Source organism: Salvelinus sp. IW2-2015, linkage group LG17 (assembly GCF_002910315.2).
Source record: "Salvelinus sp. IW2-2015 linkage group LG17, ASM291031v2, whole genome shotgun sequence".
NCBI lineage: Eukaryota > Metazoa > Chordata > Actinopteri > Salmoniformes > Salmonidae > Salvelinus > Salvelinus sp. IW2-2015.
Genome location: NC_036857.1, coordinates 21,761,255 through 21,783,918, shown reverse-complemented (window position 1 = coordinate 21,783,918; position 22,664 = coordinate 21,761,255). Strand labels below are relative to the sequence as shown.

At 43.2% G+C, this 22,664-nt stretch overlaps 2 protein-coding genes across 2 annotated transcripts in view; both read right to left on the bottom strand.

The window, feature by feature from the left end:
• Positions 1-691: 691 nt before the first annotated feature.
• On the bottom strand, positions 692-17,104 carry sypb (synaptophysin b). The gene is made up of 7 exons (XM_024006267.2): positions 16,998-17,104; positions 15,432-15,497; positions 4,266-4,390; positions 3,855-4,053; positions 3,469-3,660; positions 3,021-3,353; positions 692-2,813 (listed from the first exon to the last, which is right to left on the bottom strand). Exons 1-6 carry the CDS (start codon positions 17,013-17,015, stop codon positions 3,051-3,053), a joined length of 903 nt encoding a protein of 300 aa, XP_023862035.1. The 5' UTR covers positions 17,016-17,104; the 3' UTR covers positions 692-2,813; positions 3,021-3,050.
• A 1,743-nt stretch (positions 17,105-18,847) lies between these two features.
• LOC111976296 (voltage-dependent L-type calcium channel subunit alpha-1D-like) overlaps positions 18,848-22,664 on the bottom strand; it is a 27,235-nt gene continuing 23,418 nt past the window's right edge. The window contains 6 exon segments of the mRNA XM_070447954.1: positions 18,848-19,071; positions 19,367-19,744; positions 19,895-20,007; positions 20,115-20,455; positions 20,556-21,145; positions 21,338-21,448. Of these exon segments, the coding sequence (XP_070304055.1) occupies positions 18,865-19,071; positions 19,367-19,744; positions 19,895-20,007; positions 20,115-20,455; positions 20,556-21,145; positions 21,338-21,448 (1,740 nt within the window). The 3' untranslated portion in view covers positions 18,848-18,864.

The window sequence follows — 22,664 nt, the reverse complement described above, 5'->3', positions numbered from 1 at the left end:
TTGCAAGACCCACTGGTTGATGCTTATTTATGAGACCCTCTTAGGCCTCACTCTCTCCTTTCTGAGATATCTACTGCAGCCCTCATCCTCCACATACAACACCTGTTCTGCCAGTCACATTCTGTTAAAGGTCCCCAAGGCACACACATCCCTGGGTCGCTCCTCTTTTCAGTTCACTGCAGCTAGCGACTGGAACAAGCTGCAACAAACACTCAAACTGGACAGTTTTATCTCAATCTCTACATTCAAAGACTCAATCATGGACACTCTTACTGACAGTTGTGACTGCTTTGCGTGATGTATTGTTGTCTCTACCTTCTTGCCTTTTGTGCTGTCTGTGCCCAATAATGTTTTGTGCTGCTACCATGTTGTGTTGCTACCATGCTGTGTTGTCATGTGTTGCTGTCTTGCTATGTTGTTTTCTAAGGTCTCTCTTCATGTAGTGTTGTGTTGTCTCTCTTGTCGTGATGTGTGTTTTTTCCTATAATTATAAATATATTTCATTTTTAATCCCAGCCCGCGTCCCCGCAGGAGGCGTTTTGCCTTTTGGTTGGCCGTCATTGTGAATAAGAATTTGTACTTAACTGACCCGCCTAGTTAAATAAAGGTTCAATAAAAATGAATAAAAAATAAACATAGCACAGCATAAACAATAAACATGATTACTAAGATTAGAGACATAGACAAGACATTTAACCTTCAACAGAATAATTTCAAGTTTATTTGATTTTGTTTCACATGGATTCCATAGAATAAGAATACAATGGATATATTGTCATAGTCATTATCATAAATACTAATAAGAATACATCATACACAATAAACACAGCACTATCCAAAGGCGTAAAGAGTATCACAAGACATCATTCACCACTAACAACAGAGTACATGTATTTCATTGAGCATATTTATAAGAACTACAAAGAGAGAGAAAAAGAGAGAGCGAGGGAAAGAGAGAGAGATAGAGAGAGAACACAGAACAAGAGATAGAAAGTCAGGTGTCTCTATACCGCCTGATCAAAAAGAAAATGATACAAATAATGAATTAATCCAAAACTGCATAATGTAATAATATGAATGAAAAACAATATCAGTTTCCATTGTGATGATAACTGTGGAAGCAAAATCTATCGCTCAATACACACACACACACCTGTCCTGTTACCATTTGGCAATACCGTTTTTCTTCTCTCCAAACAGAGGATTGGCAGTACAGCGGGTAGGCCAACCTGATTATTGTAGCACATGTACTCTGTGTGATTTGTGTGAAATATAACGGAGCTGCTCTGTGCTGTCACCTTATGATGAGCCAAACATACATCATATTACTTAATATGCTCTAACACTTATATGCCACTTGAAATTCCCCCCTCAATTTTGTTCCAGGCTGCATTAAGTCCAGGAGTCAGACATGCAAAACCTGTTTTGTTTTGAGAGTAAAGGGGTGTTGTGGGGGTGGGGGATGCAGGATTTATGTTTTTACATGGAAATGAGATACTGTTCAGAACACCTCAGTTGGCTATATTAATCTGTTAAAAGTATTGTCATTATTTCCTATGGCTTGTGTATGGTCTTGAAAATTGTGCCATACTGATTTAGCTCTGTGTAAATATATGCATGCGTTATGATCAGACGAGCATTAGAAATGGTGATTAAACATGATGACTAACTCTGTCTGATGACTCATCCCTAGACTATATTAAAACAGGAATGGGTTCTGGACCAAATTTTTCAATGCCGATTTCTAAACTACATTACAATCCAAAGAAATAAAAAAGCGATGCCCCTCAACATCAGTTGGCTTCCCTGATTCACAACCTCAAATCATCTCTAAAGAAGACTGTTGATAGAACACTACGTACAGCAGTTTTAGGAACAGCATAATATTAGCAAAATACCAAGTGCTACCATGCTAACTACTTTTTCATTATCCTAGATGCATTTTTGACTTTTTACATTTCAGCTTTTAAGAGATTCTCTGGAACAAACATAGCTAAATCATTGCTTGAGTAATATTTCGATGGAAAAACATAAATGGCAATGAACACAAGTTGTAATGAATGTAACCTATGTTAAACACATACATCGCTGCGAACACCTCTCCACTGCTGTCACAGTCACAAACTCACTCAGTAATGTTGAACAAATAAAAAAGCACAATGAGAAAATAGAAAAGAGGTAACTCTATTCTGAAAATGAATAAATAAAAACATCAAAATGAGAAATAAAAACGAATATGGAGAAATAAAATAAACACACAACATAAATATTAAAGCACGATGAGGGTTGAACTATGTGACCTAAACAGAACTGAAGTAAATACAATTGAATAACTCTGTGCTCTACATTTGTTGTATAACAACTAATATGGAGTGCACAATTATTCAACTGTGTACATATATTTATATATTAATATGTTGATATTTACACAGCACAGACAAATACATTCTCCCAAGTTAAATACTACTACCATTATTGTCCATTTAAGTGTTATTCCCTTATAAGATTGATCTTAGTGTTTTTTTTTAATATTGTATTCAAGTTTTTCCTCACATGATCAAATGGAAAATCCCCTGTTGTCTTCTACAGTTAAATACTTCAACAGAAGAAACAGCATGTTACTGTAAGGACCCATTTCCCCCTCACGAAAATAACCCAAACGGACACGGTGTTGCTAAATTCCCCTCCCAAAACCTCACCTTCTTCCATCCCTCCCTCCTCTTGTCAACTCACAGATGCACAAACAGACAAACAGAGGAGTATGGAATTGTGGATGGTGGTCAGGCACCACACTCCCAAATCACAGGGTGGCCCTGGAGCGAGAGAGAGAATGAGAGAGAGAGAGGGAGAAAGAGAGAGGAGAGAGAAAGAGAGAGAGAGAGAAATAAATAAATTACAACTAATGTATACATAAAGCCACATAGTCTGTATTCCCTTTGGAAGAGTAACATTAATATAGTATTTCTCAGTCGTTTACCTCGGTATTCTCGGTGTTGCTCCACATATGTACTGACACTCACCAGCTTCCAGATGCTGTAGGGTGGACCAGCTCACATCTGATTGGCGAAGGAGGTGGGCTGCTGTTCGTATCCCCCCTGCTGATAGTCTCCACCTCCCTCAGTGTAGCCGCCCTGGCCATAGTCAGGCTGGTAGCCTCCCTGGGTGCCGGCATAGGCGTCCCCCTGCGGTGCGTAGCCCTCTTGCCCATAGCCTTCCTGGCCAAAGGACTCTGGAGCAGGCGCCTTTTCCTGGGAAGGTGCATATGTGCCTCCGAAGGCTGCCATCCAGCCGGTCTCTTTGAACACAAACCACAGGTTTCCTCCCCACAGGATCAGGTTCAGGAAGCCAAACGCCTGGGGGATGAATTGAAAAAAGAAGAAGAAGTCTATATGTTGTAGTACAGGTTATTTCTGTCATATCCTCAGCAGTCAGCACTTCTACTAAATACACCATTCCTGAAAAACTTACCACGGATGTGTTGAGACCAGAGACGACAGGGTCGTGGACTTCACGGCAGCGGTTCTCCGGTTCGTCGCATGCCTCGATCAGTAAGAGGACCTTGTCTGGGTCGGTGGCTGCCTTCACATCCGACAAACCTTTAGCCCAGGCAGAAGAAGCCACCAGCCAGAAGAAGGTGAACACAGACGTCACAACGAAGTCCTGAGGAGCATCAAGTTATAAATCATTAGCAAACATACATCATCATCAATCTCAAATCCTCAACAGAAACATAATCAATCTCATCATCATTAACATCATTATTATCACTAGGATATTAGCAATAGTAGCAGAGGTAGTGGAATATGGTATGGAAGATGCCTACTAGATACAAGTAGATCGAAAGACAAACTCACAATCTGGGCTCCCTTGCAGCCTTCACGGTATTTCTCCAGAATGAAAACATACACAGAAAGGGCTGCCATGGAGTAGAGGAAGGAGAAGACACCGACGGTGACAAAGAACTCAGCTGAGGAGGAGTAGTCTCCGATCAGGAACAGACGCTCAGGGCTTTCCCCCTTACAGGTTGGGGCATCGAAGTACACCTGATGTAGCCTGGCAAGGACAAGGGACCGAGAAAGACAGAGAAGATGGGAATCAGAGAGAGAGAGAGAGAGAGAGAGAGACGTCAAATTGGCTTAATATAGTGTAATATAGATTAATATTCCATCCATGACGTTTGCAGCCCAGTGGTACTGTAAAAATGACAGACAAACCATATTTGTGCGGGTTCAGGGGGCTACGTGTGACTGATTAGGCATACTGACCTGAATGGATACTCAAACTCCACCTCAATGCTCAGGTCACTCTCTGACCGGTTTTTACACTCCACACTCATCTTGAACATCCCAGAGTAGCTGCCGCATGTCGAGAAAGCAAAGATGGCAAAGATCTGAAAGATACAGAGGGGGGAAGAGAAGATGAGAAGAGTTAGAGACGGGACGTCGAAGTAAAAGGGAAGTGAAAGAGAAGGGGCCGAACAATGTACAGTGGTAGTGAGATCAAAGGAATGGGAAAGAATAGGGTTGTAAGAATGAGACATGTGGGGAGAAGCAAAATACATCTATTAAATGAGAAATGTGGGGGGAAGCAAAATACATCTATTAAATTGCACTAATACTGGAATGATTCTTTGGAGATTGTGCTCATTCTAGGAATTAGCATAACTCTAGTTTGGTCTGAAATAGGTGTTGATGAAAGGAAAGTCCATGCATTATAATGGCAACCCCCGCTAAAGGTCTACTGTTACTGAAGAAGCTGACACTGTGGTTTCACCACCTGCTGTGTCTTCTGCACTCCAATGTTCCACCAATCACAGCAGGCTGTTGACAAAGGCACCCAGAGTGCAAATCAATGTAGCTATATCGCCAGGTTACAGAGCTACACCTGATGGTTACTCCGACACCTAAAGTTGTGCACTTGAGGTATTAAAAAAATACAAGAAATGTAAAATAACATGTTTGGTTGATATGGATGTACTATCTGTTGTACCAAATAAGTTATGATCTACTCTTGGCATCAGGCTACATTACTACAGTACTAGAGTACTGTAACCCAGCGCTTGTGCACGTGAACGCTTATCTACTCTCTTACACACACAGGAGCGTGCACATAGACACACTCTCACACATAGGAGATTAGAAAGCCAGCTATTTTTACCACACGCTCCCTTCCCTGCAGGCCAGATCCGATTGGATGGAAAATCCGGCTATTAATCTGACGGAGGTGCTCCTCCATCTGTCGCTAAAGGACGCTGCACAGGGCTACTGTACACACACTCACACACAGGCATGGACGCATGTGTGTGCAGCTGCAAAAATACACAGACACGAACAAATGCACATATCTGTATACCAATCTGCTATCATAGTCTGGAATACATTGCTGTAAATACTCCGAATATATTTCAACATGGCTCCGTCGAGCCTTCAAATATACACAGATTCATCCACACTTCTCTATTGATAAGAAACTGTACAGATGGTACACGTAACTTATTTCCTCGTCTCATTTTTATCTACAGCACTAACACAGTCACACCTCCTCCACTTCCTCTCCTTATCAACAGGTTTTAATAATGATTTTAGAGGAGTGTGAGGGGAGAGGATGATACGTTTTGTATGAAGAACATGTAGATCTAGCACCAGGCTACTTAGCTCTCCCACATCCTTCAACATAGTTACTCTAAATTCACAACGTTTGCCAAATGATCCTCTTGTAAGATTGTAGTCTAGCATACACAGTAACATAGATGATCATCCTTTTCCTTGATCTGCAACAAACAAGAACTTCAAGGCCTGGTTAATTAAGATGCTTTATCTGTTCACACTGATTTGCTGGTTGCAACAAGCATTACCACACTGTTATTGCTGTTATTATTGTCGGTGCAGCGCAACATTTCAACCAATATGTTATGTGTTTAATGTAACTACTTGTAAACCCTTTATAAATCCTTTATAACATACACTTTAATGTTAAGTGTTACCATTTTGACTACGGTTTCACTAACAAGAGGTTGAGGTTTTTAAAAAAGGCAAAGGAATGAATGGAAAGATGTTAAAGAAAGAGAGACGGAGAGGCGGCTCCACACAGTGTCAGATACTATGGTAACGCTATTGGCAACATAGACCATAGAGGGTGGAGTGGGCACAGGGAGGTTCCCACTGACATGCTGCAGTGCGCTCACATAAATTCACTACCACTATTCAAACATGCACAAACACACGCACACATGCATAAAACAAATACGAGTATGTCACACATGCAGCTAACCAAAATATATGGAAATGTCTACGATACCCAAAATTAAAGACAATTGTGATAAATAAAAAAGTATACCAGTTTCATTTAAGGATCAAAATATGTACAGCTGTGCCGTATAGATTGCAAAAAAGTTGGGTAGAGATTTTCAATGTACCGATTCCATGGCATATGGTTTATGAACTGATACACACAACGACACTGTATTCAAAACGTAAGAGTTTTTACATTTAAATGATTATACAAAATTCTTGCAAACAATATAATGTTATATATATGGGGATACAACCATCCCAGCTCTGCAGATTTTGGTCTAATGACCATTGCTCATGTTTCTTGGACCAAGCAAGTCACTTCTCTTTATTGGTGTCCTTTAATAGTGATTCACACAGTCTCCTCTGAACAGTTGATATTGAGATGTGTCTGTTACTTGAACTCTGTGAAGCATTTATTTGAGGCTGCAACTTCTGAGTCTGGTAACTTTAATGACCTTATCCCCTGTCAAAAGTATTTTTTTTTGGGGGGGGGGTTCTTTATTTTACTATTTTCTACATTGTAGAATAATAGGGAAGACATCAAAAATATGAAATAACATATATAGAATCATGTAGTAACCAAAAAAAGTGTTAAACAAATCAAAATATATTTTATATCTGAGATTCTTCAAAGTAGCCACCCTTTATCTTGATGACAGCTTTGCACACTCTTGGCATTCTCTCAACCAACTTCATGAGGTAGTCACCTGGAATACATTTAAATTAACAGGTGTGCCTTGTTAATAGTTAATTTGTGAAATTTCTTTCCTTCTCAATGTGTTTGAGCCAATCAGTTGTGTTGTGGCAAGGTAGGGGTGATATACAGTAGATAGCTCTACTTTTTTTTATTTTTTTACCGTTATTTTACCAGGTAAGTTGACTGAGAACACGTTCTCATTTGCAGCAACGACCTGGGGAATAGTTACAGGGGAGAGGAGGGGGATGAATGAGCCAATTGTAAACTGGGGATTATTAGGTGACCGTGATGGTTGAGGGCCAGATTGGGAATTTAGCCAGGACACCGGGGTTAACACCCCTACTCTTACGATAAGTGCCATGGGATCTTTAAATGACCTCAGAGAGTCAGGACACCCGTTTAACGTCCCATCCGAAAGACGGCACCCTACACAGAGCAGTGTCCCCAATCACTGCCCTGGGGCATTGGGATCTTTTGTTTAGACCAGAGGAAAGAGTGCCTCCTACTGGCCCTCCAACACCACTTCCAGCAGCACCTGGTCTCCCATCCAGGGACTGACCAGGACCAACCCTGCTTAGCTTCAGAAGCAAGCCAGCAGTGGTATGCAGGGTGGTATGCTGCTGGCCATTTAGTAAAAGACCAAGTCCATATTACAGTCTATCATTACTTTAAGACATGAAGGTCAGTCAATCCATAAAATGTCTAAACTTTCTTCAAGTGCAGTCGCAGAAACCATCAAGCGCTATGATTAAACTGGCTCTCATGAGGACCACCACAGGAAAGGAAGACCCAGAGTTACCTCTGCTGCAGCGGATAAGTTCATTAGAGTTACCAGCCTCAAAAATTGCAGCCCCAAATAAATGTTTCACAGAGTTCAAGTAACAGACATCTCAACATCAACTGTTCAGAGGATATTGTGTGAATCAGGCCTTCATGGTGAAATTGCTGCAAAGAAACCACTACTAAAGGACACCAATAAGAAGGAGAGACTTGCTTGGGCCAAGAAACACAATCAATGGACATTAGACTGGTGGAAATCTGTCCTTTGGTCTGATGAGTCTAAATTTGAGATTTTGGGTTCCAACCGCCGTGTCTTTGTGAGATACAGAGTAGGTGAACGGATGATCTCCGCAAGTGGGATTCCCACCATGAAGCATGGAGGAGGAGGTATGATGGTGTGAGGGTGCATTGCTGGGGACACTGTCTATGATTTATTTAGAATTCAAGACACACTTAACCAGCATGGCTACCACAGCATTCTGCAGCGATACGCCATCCCATCTGGTTTGCACTTCGTGGGACTATCATTTGTTTTTCAACAGGACAATGACCCAACACACCTACAGGCTGTGTAAGCGCTATTTGACCAAGAAGGAGCGTGCTGGAGTGCTGCATCAGTTGACCTGGCCTCCACAACCACCCGACCTCAACCCGATTGAGATGGTTAGGTTTGAGTTGGACCACAGAGTGATGAAAAATCAGTCAACAAGTACTCAGCATATGTGGGAACTTCTTCAAGACTGTTGGAAAAGCATTCCAGGTGAAGCTGGTTGAGAGCATGTCAAGAGTGTGCAAAGCTGTCATCAATGTAAAGGGTGGCTACTTTGAAGAATCTAAAATCTAAAATTAAATCTAAAATATTTTGATTTGTTTAACACTTTTTTGGTTACTAAATGATTCCGTATGTTATTTCATAGTTTTGATGTCTTCGCTAGTATTCTACAATGTAGAAAATAGTGAAAATAAAGAAAAACCCTTGAATGAGTTGGTGTGTCCAAACTTTTGACTGGTACTGTCACGCCCTGATCTGTTTCACCTGTCCTTGTGCTTGTCTCCACCCCCTCCAGGTGTCGTTCATCCTCCCCAGTGTATTTATCCCGGTGTTTTCTGTCTCTCTGTGCCAGTTCGTCTTCTTTGCCAAGTCAACCAGCGTTTATCTCCTAGCTCCTATTTTTCCCAGTGTCTGTTTTTCTTAGTCCTCTTGGTTTTGACCCTTGCCTGTCCTGACAGTGAACCTGCCTGCCCGACCATTCTTCCTGCCCTGACCTCGAGCCTGTCTAACGCCCTGTACTGTTTGGACTCTGACCTGGATTTTGAACTCTCGCCTGTACCCGACCTGCCTTTTGCCTACCCCTTATGTTATAATAAATATCAGAGCTCAACCATCTGCCTCCTGTGTGTGCATATGGGTCTCGCCTTGTGCCCTTATAGGTACTGTATATATGGGGGATTGGAAGTTATGCAGACAATTATATTGATGGAAGCCACAATCTATCTGCAATATTAAAGCTGATAATATCCCACTATGCCCTCCGACAAACCATCAAACATGCAAAGCGTCAATACAGAATTAAGATCGAATCGTACTACACCGGCTCTAACGCTTGTCGGATGTGGCAGGGCTTGCAAACCATTACAGACTACAAAGTGAAGCACAGCAGAGAGCTGCCCAGTGACACAAGCCTATCAGACGAGCTAAACTACTTCTATGCTCGCTTCGAGGCAAATAACACTGAAACATGCATGAGAGCACCAGCGGTTCCGGGAAAACTGTGTGATCACGCTGTCCGCAGCCGATGTGAGTAAGGTCGACATTCACAAGGCCGCAGGGCCAGATGGATGACCAGGACGTGTACTGCGAGCATGCGCTGACCAACATGCAAGTGTCTTCACTGAAATGGTCAACCTCTCCCTGTCCGAGTCTGTAATACCAACATGTTTCAAGCAGAACACCATAGTCCATGTGCCCAAGTACACTAAGGAAACCTGACTAAATGACTACCGACCCATAGCACTCACGTCTGTATCCATGAAGTGCTTTGAAAGGCTGGTCATGGCTCACATCAACACCATTATCCCAGAAACTCTAGACCCACTCCAATTTGCTTACCGCCCTAACAGATCCACAGATGATGCTATCTCTATTGCACTCCACACTGCCCTTTCCCACCTGGACAAAAGGAACACCTATGTGAGAATGCTATTCATTGACTACAGCTCAGCATTCAACACCATAGTGCCCTCAAAGCTCATTAATAAGCTAAGGACCCTGGGACTGAACACCTCCCTCTGCAACTGGATCCTGGACTTCCTGATGGGCCGCCCCCAGGTGGTAAGGGAAGGTAACAACACATCCACCACGCTGATCCTCAACACAGGGGCCCCTCAGGGGTGCGTGCTAGGTCCCCTCCTGTACTCCCTGTTCACTTATGACTGCACGGCCAGGCACGACTCCAACACCATCATTAAGTTTGCCAATGACACAACAGTGGTAGGCCTGATCACCGACAACGACGGGACTGCCTACCACTGAGGTGGTAGGTGAGAGAGCTGGCTGTGTGCTGCCAGGACAACCTCTCCCTCAACATGATCAAGACATAGGAGATGATTGTGGACTACAGGAAAAAGACGACCGAGCACGCCCCCATTCTCATCGATGGGGCTCTAGAGGAGCAGGTTGAGAGCTTCAAGTTCCTTGGTGTCCACATCACCAACAAACTAACATGGTCCAAGCACACCAAGACAGTCGTGGAGGGCACGACAAAACCTATTCTCCCTCAGGAAACTGAAAAGATTTGGCATGGGTCCTCAGATCCTCAAAAGGTTCTTCAGCTGCACCATCGAGAGCATCCTGACTGGATGCATCACTGCCTGGTATGGCAACTGCTCGCCTCTGACTGCAAGGCCCTACAGAGGGTAGTGCATACGGCCCAGTACATCACTGGGGCAAAGCTTCCTGCCATCCAGGGCCTCTATACCAGGCGATGTCAGAGGAAGGCCCTAAAGATTGTCAAAGACTCCAGCCACCCTAGTCATAGACTGTTCTCTCTGCTACCGCACGGCAAGCAGTACCAGAGCGCCAAGTCGAGGTCCAAGAGGCTTCTAAACAGCTTCTACCCTCAAGCCATAAGACTCCTGAACATCTAATCAAATGGCTGCCCAGACTATTTGCATTGCCCCCCCCCTCATTTACACTACTACTCTGTTGCTACTCTCTGTTGTTATCATCTATGCATAGTCACTTTAATAACTCTACCTACATGTACATATTACCTCAATTACCTCGACTAACCGGTGCCCCCGCACATTGACTCTGTACCGGTACCCCCCTGTTTATAGTCTCGCTATTGTTATTTTACTGCTGCTCTTTAATTACTTGTTACTTTTATTTCTTAATCTTATGTATTTTTTTTATTTTTTATTCAAACTGCATTGTTGGTTAAGGGCTTGTAAGTAAGCATTTCATTGTAAGATCTACACCTGTTGTATTCGGCGCATGTGACTAATACAATTTGATTTGATTTGACCCCCCCCCCAAAAAAAAGCACGAGTACACACACTCTCTGAGTTAGAATCAGCAACGTTTATAAATACCTGCTCATCAGATTTTATAGCTGAGTCAGACAAGACTGAAACCACAGATATTCCTAAATAAACATGGGTAAATGGATAACTGAAGTTAATACATTGATTGATACATGAGTATAAATGGAAGTTGTAGGACCACAAGTCTAGCCATCAACATGTAAGTACTGTATGTATGCTCTCAAGCTTATTTCTGCTGCAGAGTTTGGCAGGAACCCAAAGTGTGATGGAACTAACAGCTTCAACCAATCACACCTCCTCTAAGCAAGGGGCAGTGGAGTGGGCAGAAAGCCCTGGCAATAAGTCTGCTAAGCTTTAACATATAAACTCCTCACACTATACACTCCTACAATCAGCAGCTTTGATGAGCAACACCTGTAACCACTTATAGAATACTTGAATCAAATCACATTATATTTCTCACATGCGCATAATATAACAGGTGTAGACCTTATCATGAAATGCTTACTTACAAGCCCTTAACGAACAGTGCAGAGTGAGAAAATATTTGCTAAATAAACCAAAGTAAAAAAATAAAATAACACAATAAAACAACAATAACGAAGCTATATACAGGGGGTACCAATACCAAGTCAATGTGCAGGGATTCAGGTTAGTCTAAGTAATTGAGGTCATATGTACATATAGGTAGGGGTAAAGTGACTATACATAGATAATAAACAGTGAGTAGCAGCAGTGTAAAAAAATGGGGGTCAAAGCAAATAGTCCAGGTAGCCATTTGATGAACTGTTCCTCTATACTGGCTAGAGTGTTACAGATCTGAGGGATACATTATTATCAATTCAATGGATAGTTCAACTGAAGTCCAGCTCTGTCAAAGTATTGACCACACAGTATGAAAACTGTTCTTACAGTACATGATGCATTGAGTGAATCACTAAAGCAAATATGTAAATTGAGCAGTTAACTGTAAATCCCAGGTTAAGACACAATAACCCTCTTTCACAAGCATAACCTGGGGCAGGGTGTTGTTATGGTAGACACAATGGTTAACCACTCTCTATACAGATTTTAGTTTGTTTGGGGAGATTTCGATGTGTCTCCCATCATCCATCAAAACTAGACTTCGTCAGCACACAGCTCCCAAGAGAGAGTACAACAGCAATGAGTCATACACACGCACACACACTAATACACACATACACATACACTCTCTCCCATACACACACTCGCTGTCTCATCTCACACACCACACACACACACACACACACACACACACACACACACACACACACACACACAACACACACACACACACACAACACACACACACACACACACAACACTACATACATACATACTACATACATACAACTACAGTACATACATACATACATACATACATACATACATACATACATATACATACATACATACATACATACATACATACATACACACATACACACATACATACATACACACATAGCTGATTACAAGCATAGGCATGTTTCATCATTGATTCATTCTCAAAGAAACACAAAAACAGGGTTGAGGATCCTAAAGCACAAACATATATTTTCCGTACTACACATAAGAAGAATCTAGGCAAATGTGACAGTCCATTTATCTCGCTGTACTACAGAGGGCAACACCCTAGGATGTCTGCTTTCAGAAGATTAATAATTCAAACCAAAAACACCCATGTGACCTTCAAATCCCATCACACACAGAAAATCAGGAACAGCAAGGTGTGTGTGTACTGTACAGGTACTGTATTGCCATATGAATGAACTGACATGACACATGATTATAGGTAGGCTAATCTGTCATGGATAGACTACGTAATATATAGTATGGTAAGGTCACAGTAGTTCCGGTGCTTTGGTTTTCCGGCACTGGTTAGCTGGACGTGTCAGGATTCGGTGACAGTGGTGCTGAAAGTGGGGCGGGATTTCAAGCAATGATTTGAACGTATTTGGAAGGTGTGGGGGGGGGGGGGGGGGTTGGCTGAGAATTTAGGGGGTTGTGGAAACTTATCTTTTCCTATACATCTACCCCCAGAACATAATCAAGCATCTGATGCACCTACGCAAGATTTTAGTTCCGGGTTTCCGAGATTTTAGCTAGACCTATCGTAAATGAATGTAATGCAACCTAGGAGCTACATGTGACTTGTAAATGGGAGAATGCTCTGGTCTTCTGCCTGTGTGCTGCTGCATCCATGGAGGATTGTTAATCATGTGACCCAGAGAAGCAGCGATGTGATGTTCAAGCACTAGCAGTCCCCCGGGGAAGGACTACAGACAAAGTCATGCTGTCAGATTTGTCCTCTCAGTCTCTGCTGCCCTGTGTTATTCTGTCCTGCTGTGAATTAGAGTAGAACATTGTTTGGGTATCTTCTGCTGATAACCTGATGTTGCTTTGTGTATGTAGGTCTATGTGTCTTTTATTCTCCTATTCTTTCAATCAACCAATTGTCATGGCGTTCTACCAAAGTGAGTCAAAATGGAACATGGAAGGAAGCGATGTCATTACTTTTACCTTCCTCAATGAGGGCATACATTGACTTGTTCTGTTTAGCGACAGTGTGTGTGAGTAAGTGGTGAGTAATAGCTGTGTATCGTCAGCGTGTGTGTGTGTGTGTGTGTGTGTGTGTGCATGTATGTCTTTGAGTTAGCGTGTGTGTGCTAGTTCTTATGCTGTAATTACAAATAGTTGAGAAAGAAGTGGTAAAGTGCTGGAGAGGTGTTCCTAATTACAAATTGCGTACATAGTACACAGTACATTCATATTTTGTCCAACTTATTACAGTAATTCCTGCTTTACATCATTATTCTGAGAGGGAGACTCGGTGAGATTCAATGAGACTCTTCTTTGTAGAATTGAGAGAGCCTATCTTCATAGAGCAATACATCTAGCCCTTGGCACAAAACACTTTGGCAGAGGGGGCACACTGTGCCTCCAGTGTTAATGAATAAAGAAAAAAAAGAGAACATCAAGAATTGATGTCCATGCGAAGTACATTTTGTGATATTGGCCTGTGGAATGCTTTTATCACAGATTCATCATGAATTGTCCATCAAAGATTGTCATGCTGCAGCACAATACAACGAATAGTCAAAATGTATAATATAGAGCATTGTGGTGTTTTTGTAACATGAAGAATTGTAAAGGTAAACAGACTTGTAAAGGTAAGCAAATAGCACTTACAGCGGAGATTCAGATTCAGCACCATGGATAGCGGTCAATTAAAACCTGCGATTTGACATTTCAGAACCCCTGACAGTGGACAGAGCCTGTTTCAGGCGATGCTGCAGCAACGTCAATGGCCACTACTCCCCAGGTTTAAGTTAGGTGTAGGCCTATACTTAATCTTTATGTGCCACTTCCAAAACATGAAATTGTATTTAAAAATAAAAGGTAACACTATGTGATTAGCCCTAGGAGTGAGCAACTACACAACTCGTAAAGAAGCAACTATAGTAACTACACCTAAATGCATGAAATATGGTCACAAGATAGATTACAGGTCAAAAGGTTAAGGTGCTGTGAGAACCATATGGTGGATCAGATAGGCCTACACAACAAACTCCACAGGAGAGGAGACAGAAACAGTGGGCTGGATGATTTGAACAGAGATTTGTAACAGTTACCATGATCAAATTACAGTAACATGGTATAACTGAAACGACATCGAGCTTTCAAGAGACCTGCTTGCCGGTGGTGACCGAGTAGCAGCAGCGAGTGGGAGGATGGGCAGTGTCATCCGCCTCGCGCTGCCTGTGTGTCGTCACGAGCACAAAGCTTCACGTAGCTTTTTCTGACCTCTGCGTGACAGAAGGACACGTTCTGACACGGTACAGAGACACAACATCACTATAACAGAGCCTACCTATAGTATAATATATTGGCCTATCATTTATAGCTTTTAGGTGTATTGGTTGAAACCATCACAGTGAGATTTTATGCATGCAATAGTCCTACGTAATACTCTCCGTAGACTTCCATACCCACGCATGCACGCAGAAAGGATACGTGCGCGCACTTTGACATCTCACACGCTCACTCCCATCATAAACCAAATAATGAAACGTATGAAAAGGATAACTTACCCATTGTAGGATTTTCATAAATCCCAAAGGCTGTTTGATTATGGTGAACTGCCCGGTGGCCACCAACTATCAACACAGAAATCAACATTGTCTTCAGAATTTGTCGAAAAGCTTAGATTTTATACAAAATAAAACACTCGAATGAGTGCTCACAATCATAAGCCGTGCGCACAATCAAGCAACAGGACACATAGGTTATCTGAGAGACTCGAATGATCGTTTGGATGCTTGCAGTGTGTATTCCTACTGTCGCCTACATGAATTGTCAGCATATATGTTGTTAACCCACAGTTTGCACCTGTCAATTATTTTCAATTTATCTTTCGGGAGCGGTGATACGATAATCTTTCTCATGCTGTCACTTGTTCGCATGGCCATCACAAAAGGCTAGTACGCTACAGTAATTGTATTGTTTTACTTGGGGCGCGACAGGCCGGGTGACAAAGCACACATCGTTTAGGGGAGACGAGGGAGAGGGAAGGAGAGACAGAGCGAGAGAGGGGGGGAGAGCGATAGACTGCCAGTATTAGAATTAGACAAAGCTGCTTATCACACACGTTTTTCTGTTCCCCAATGCTTGACTGACAAGCACTCTACTAGGAATTGAGACAGAACTAAAAGCTCAAGTCACCGGGGTGGGCCCTTAGTTTTTGCTATAATTTGTAAACCTTTGCCATGTGCGGGTGAATGCGCCCCATCAGTCGCAAATTAAGGCGGTGTGTCCGTCTGTGAGCGCCACGCCGAAGCCATAGCCTATCGATTCACCTCGCAATATTTTACTTTTAACCCCCGGTCGGTCTGCCGCCCCTAATAAATTGATAGGCCTATTATAAACCTTGCTACATTTAGAGACGCATCACGTCTTATATTGCGGTATTGACAAAATAGGGTCAGTCGCTATTCCTCTTGATTTTCACTCTCCTTTCCACCCTCTGACATAGGCTCCCCTGCACACAACACATAGGCTTAATAGATAGACTACGAGACAAATAACCCCCTCACAACACATTCAGTCAACGATTATATTAGTTAAATAGCAGTGACTGTGTGTAGTGCAGAGCAATTATCTCTGCATATCCTACTACCAATAGCTGTCAGCTCAAATAATAACCTGGATGTGTTGAGCCTATTTGTCTGCGTGTTTTGAAATGCTGTTAAAAATAATAATTGCGCAGAGTATCTTGTTTAATTCTTTGGACTTTTGGACCATGGTCTATTTATGAGCCAACCGCTCCACTGCACCAGTCCACTGCTGGTGCAAAATTGGCTAAACCACATGCAATCTATCACGCCTGTATTGCGGTGTTTTGCGGTCAGTGCTCGGCAATTCGTTCACATGAGACGACCACTAAAAGCACTGCATTTCAGACTAACGGTCCGTGGCTTTACAATTACAGCGCGCTGTTATAATGATGGTCTATTGTCCCCCCCCCCCCCCCCCACCACCACCAACCGCTACAGTGTCAAAGTGCGCATTCTGCAGGAGTGCCAAACGATGTTTCATCAGATATTTAAATTAAATTTAAACAATGTTTGATATTGCTGATTTTCATCCCGGAGCCCTACCTGGTTCACAACATCCATCTTGGCCGCCTGCTTGTAGATAAGAGGATCAGAAGGGTGGGGGGAGGGAGGCGTTACATCCTGAACAGCCCACCGGGGGACAAGGGTAAAGAGATGGGAATAGCTGTAATACGTCACAAACTCGTCAGGGACATCTGGAGCGTAAAGACGTCAGAGAAGTCATTGGACATAGAGTAATGACGAGCTCGACAGCCTGGCCAATCATATGGCTGCATTATTCTAGGGGACTACAGAGATTGCCACAGGGATAACAGAGAGACTACACCAATGTGTGCATGACGTATTTTACTACGTTGGTTAGGAGGTGGGCACTGGGCAGATTTAACATTTCAACATTATATTGTAGAAGAAAATCGAGCTGCACTGCCAACAAGTCTACGCTTCAGGGCTTCAGTTTGACGCTCATACATCTGTAAACCATTTCACACAGTTTGATACTATTAAACCTACTAACATTTTGTTTTATTGTCACATACACCAACATGACAGACAACGGATCTTATAACACAGTATTTTTTATCACCTTTCAGGCTGCTCATGATGTGAGAAATCAAGATCTCCAGTAGCCTAGTTTAAGTGGGCACTGACTATGACCAGCCTTGTAAGTCTTTATTTATCTTCCTTTCTGAAAAACAATAACACCTGAAAATCACCCACTAAGCCAAGTGTTGCCATGGTAATTAAAGAGGAGTTTCTAAATGTAGAATGGAGTGGGCCAAAGAAACACAGATGTTCTCCATCTGCCAATGCTCTAATGAGTCATTATGGAATTCATGTGTTCCTTTTGTGCGTTTTGTTCCTTAAGATCACTCTCTATAGTTGTTTAGATATATACAGCGCTTACCACAATACAAATAACTACATGCTTACCAGTTATTCAATACAAGTCCTGTCTCCACTATCTTTAATGACGGAATTCCAGTGTCACTAAAGGATCTGCGTTACAACTTTGAGAAAAAGACATGACACTTTATTCATGTACACACAGAAATACCTGACATTTCAAAGTATTAGCAGTCACAATAAAACAAAACGAACAATTGTTATTATTACGGTGACAAGCTGATTTCCTCTTGACCATATATGTACATAAATGCTATTTCAAAGTTTCTCACTGAGGAAGACTAGATGACTGTCAGAATCTTCTGTGGCATTTCTGTCGATATAATTATACATGACATGGTTCAAACGTCTAATGCTAAGCTAATGCTTCATTGGGCAACTGACATGACACACACAAACCCTGTTTCATGATCTATAGTTACAACTGGAGCTCACTTGCACAACAGACAAGGTGTCTATTTAGTTGTTGCATTTATGCCTGCTTTTAATATATTTCTATGGTCTTAGCAGGGTGATTGTATGATTTGGGGTTACGTAAAGGGACAGCAAATCAAGCTCAGTACAAAATGGAAATGCAAGGCAAAAATGCCGCTTTTGAAATAGCGATAAATACTTACATAGTAGAATAAGAATTGTAATCAGGTTTGGAAGGCTATAGTACTGTGCACTCTTACATTGGAAATAACTTTTTAAGAGTATTGTGGCCAAACCTCAATAGTTGCTCTATGTATATGCTGTCAAATGTAGTATGGTTATTTCAGGCTTTTGTTCAAGACACACTGATGCTTTCAACAAAGCCAAATTACCTGAGAAGATCTGGAAAATAAAAATACCCTGATCAAAGAGACATTGACAGTTTGCTAAGATCAATAGCTTGCCTCACCATTCTTAACCCCTATGTTGATGGAGACAAAGAGGTAAGGCTCTATCTCATTGCCCTCCAACTCTCCCACCCTCCCTCTCCCTCCCACTCCCCTCCCTTCCTCTCTGTTTCCTCTCTCTAGTCTCAGTAGGAAATCACACAGTTCATCTCGTCAGCCAGCTCCTCCTCGAAGCGTCCTATTGGCTGGCCCGCCGAACGGGTCAGCAGGTCTGTGGCTGCGTTCTCCATCTCATCAATGGTCATGTTACATGCGTCCGCGATCTCCCGCTTGGCGAAGTTCACAAACTTTGGGTCTCTTGCATAGAGGCCCAAGCCTTCCGATATCAGGATCTGTGAGAGAGTAAGGAGAGTTGCGAAACAGTGAACACAAATATCTCCCTCTCTCTTTCTTTCTCTCTCCTACCTACAGCATACAAGTGTTTATTAAATAAATAGACTAACTTACACTGTAGGTAAATTGAAATTCATAGCAAAGCTATTTTTGAGGTGAATTACTGAGGCTTGGAGTGCTCTTGACTTTTCCATGCACTATTACCCTGATAAGTACCGCATATCCTAAGCAGTATGTAGCCTTGGGACTTTTATCTTACTCTCATCAGGACATACTATTTCATCCATCACTTACCGACTCCACCAGGCTGTCTGCACTGCCCTTCTCTATGAGGCTCTGGCTGATCTGGGAGGGCACCCTGCCATTGGTGTAGCTCCTGTTCTGGGGGGTGGGCACAGGGAGTGTCGGGGCTCCAGGGTACCAGCCACTGGGCCTGGTTGCAATAGCAGGGAGGCTGGAGGTGGCCTGGGTCCTGTCTCCCCACACCTGCTTGGTGCCCCTGGCTTCATCCACCAGCATCAGAGGGGCGTAGAGCAGACGCCCTCTCTTCGCTGCTGCTGCTGATGCTGCCGACACCCCTGCTCCTGGCGTCAACCCTGCATGTCCTCCTCCGTTGTTGGCCCAGGAGGCAGAGGACATAGAGGAGGCACTGCTGCGGCGGGAGTCAAGGGTCTGGAGGAGGATGGAGGACAATGATTAAAATCTTGATTTCTATTATTACATTCAAATGCTTTCAATTCCAAATTTGGCACCAAATCAAAATGTGTCTCTGATTCATGTGAGCATTGGTTGACTATTCTTTTGCATGTGTCTGTGTCTTACCAGTCTGGATCTGCATGGGGGCGAGTTACTCTCGTACGTGCCAGGGATGGGGATGTCATCCGCGCTATGCTGTGCCCTCAGACACTGGATGTTAAAGGAGGGCGGCTTGCGACCTGGAAGGGAAAATACATGGAAATGTACTAAGACGATCACTGGGTGTTTCTAGTTCTACTGATTCTACTGGTGTTGAGGAGAAAGACTGAGACCGTGTGATGATTACCTGCAGGAGTGGGAGGAAGAACACGTCTCCGGACATACTGCTCCAATCCGTTACCGTTTCCATTGTAGACGTTTCCATTGCTGCCATTTCCGTTGTAGCCGTTTCCATTGTATCCATTTCCGTTGTAACCGTTGCCAGTGTAGCCACTCATGCTACTTCCGGTGATGCTACCTCCATTCACACTACCTCCATTCGTACCGCCATTGTAGACATTCCCATTCATGCCGTTTCCATTGGCGTAGGGCACTCCTGCAGCTCTCCCATTGGTGAAGTTAGGAGTAGGACTCTGCATGTACTCTGACGGGATAGGGGATGCTACAGGTTGCTCTTGATACACATGCCTGTGAAGTTGAGGGAAAGGGAACACTTATGAATACACACACACACTCTGACTCTTCAACCCCTTTCACCCAGATCCTCTTCTCTCCCTTTTCCACTCACCCGTTGTTTATTGGCATGTCCACTGGGTACTGTGGGTAGTACACCTGCTGTGTAGTGGACGTTTCACCTCCTCTTCCCTCCATCAATGGCTCTGGTTGAGGTGGGGCAGGGGCTGCCTCTAAAACTATTTGAGGTGCCTCTGGTTCTGGTGGGGCTAACACTATTTGAGGTGGGGATTGAGTAACCACCTGTGGTGGAGAAGCAACATTTGGTGAGGATGCAACTGGGGCTGGTTGAGGCTGGGATGTGGCATTTGGTGGGTTTGCGGCTGGTGCTGGTTGGGGAGGAGATGGATCTTTTGGTGGTGATGCGGCTGGGGCTGGTTGGGGCGGGGCTGGTGTGTCTTCTGGTGGAGGGATGGCCTCAGATCTCGTGGGCTGTTCCATCACTACATCAAAGGATGAGAGAGCTGATTCTGGTTTCTCGCTGACTGTCAATGGCTGTTCTGTGACCACGTTGCTGGATATTGTGGGCTCGACGAAGGGCTCCATGAAGATAGTGGTGGTGCCCTCCTCTATGTCAGCTGGCATGTGAGTGGTGGATGGAGTACTTGTGGCAGAGGTGCCAGGATCTTCGAAAACGTTGTCATTCTGGAGGGAGGGGGAAACAAAGAGATTTGCTTTAATATACAGTCAACAGTTTTTTGTTGTAAATATTATAAACATTTATTATGCTTACCTATTGTATGTGATATTTGCTTATTTGAGCAAAGTCAAACACAGAGAACAGACCAATCACTTTAGTATATACTGTTTTGATACTAATGACAGTCTATCACTTACCTTGAAGAACTCTTCATCCAACTCTCCCTCCACACCCTCCTCATCCTCTCCCTCCATTGCCAAGGCCAGATGCAACTCTGGGGCCAGTGCCTGCAGTGACCTGAGCCCTGCCTGACACACAAACACACACAGTGTGATACACAAACACACACACAAAGACACCAAACAGTAGCAACACGTTGTGGTATCCCAGGAGGTCTACACCGGGGGATGGTAATAGAGGGGAGGTACGTGAGGCGACGTTGGCTCCCTCTGCTGGGAAGACGGGAGCTGGGCACCCCGACACAGACAGCTCTAAGTGGAGGTAATTAGAGGAAAGTGCCAACCAGCCGTGGAGGCCAAATAAAAGGAGCACAGTGGCACACCGCGAGAGAGAATGGGGAGAGACCGACACCAAGTGAAAGGAGTGAAGAAGGACCGAGCCAAACCTCAGTGATTTTCTTTGTTATTCTCTCTTGGGTAGGGGGCAGTATTCTCACGTCCGGATGAAAATCGTGACCAAAGTAAACTGCCTGTTACTCAGGCCCAGAAGCTAGGATATGCATATAATTGGTAGATTTGGATAGAAAACTCTGAAGTTTCTAAAACTGTTAAAATTATGTCTGTGAGTATAACAGAACTGATATGGCAGGCGAAACCCCAAGAACAAACCATCCCTCCAAAAAATAATCCAGCCTACCACTGTTTTCAATGGTTGTCACTTTTATTACAAGGCGAAATCCTCCCAGATTGCAGTTCCTAGGGCTTCCACTAAATGTCAACAGTCTTTAGAAAGAGTTTCATGCTGGTTTTAGGAAAAAATGAGCCAGAAACTGTAGTTATTCTAGGTGGCTCCCATTTTGGCTGTAGTGTTTCCAAGCGCGTGGAAGAGAGTGCGTTCTTTGGTATTTTTTTCGTTAAAGACAATAACGATTCTCCGTCTTAAATTTGATTGTTTATTTACGTATTAGGGTACCTAAGGTTTGATTATAAACGTTGTTTGACTTGTTTGTAAAAGTTTGATGCATTTTGATGGAGGGAAACTGGGTGGATTATTGACTGAAGTTTTTCTCAGCTGAACTGAGTTTTTATGGATATAAAGAAGGACATTATCGAACAAAAGGACCATTTGTGATGTATCTGGGACCTTTTGGAGTGCCAACAGAAGAAGATCATCAAAGGTAAGGCATTTATTATATCGCTATTTCTGACTTTCGTGGCGCACCTGCCTGGTTGAAATATGTTTTTCATGCTTTTGTATGCGGGGCGCTGTCCTCAGATAATCGCATGGTGTGCTTTCACCGTAAAGCCTTTTTGAAATCTGACACAGTGGCTGGATTAACAAGAA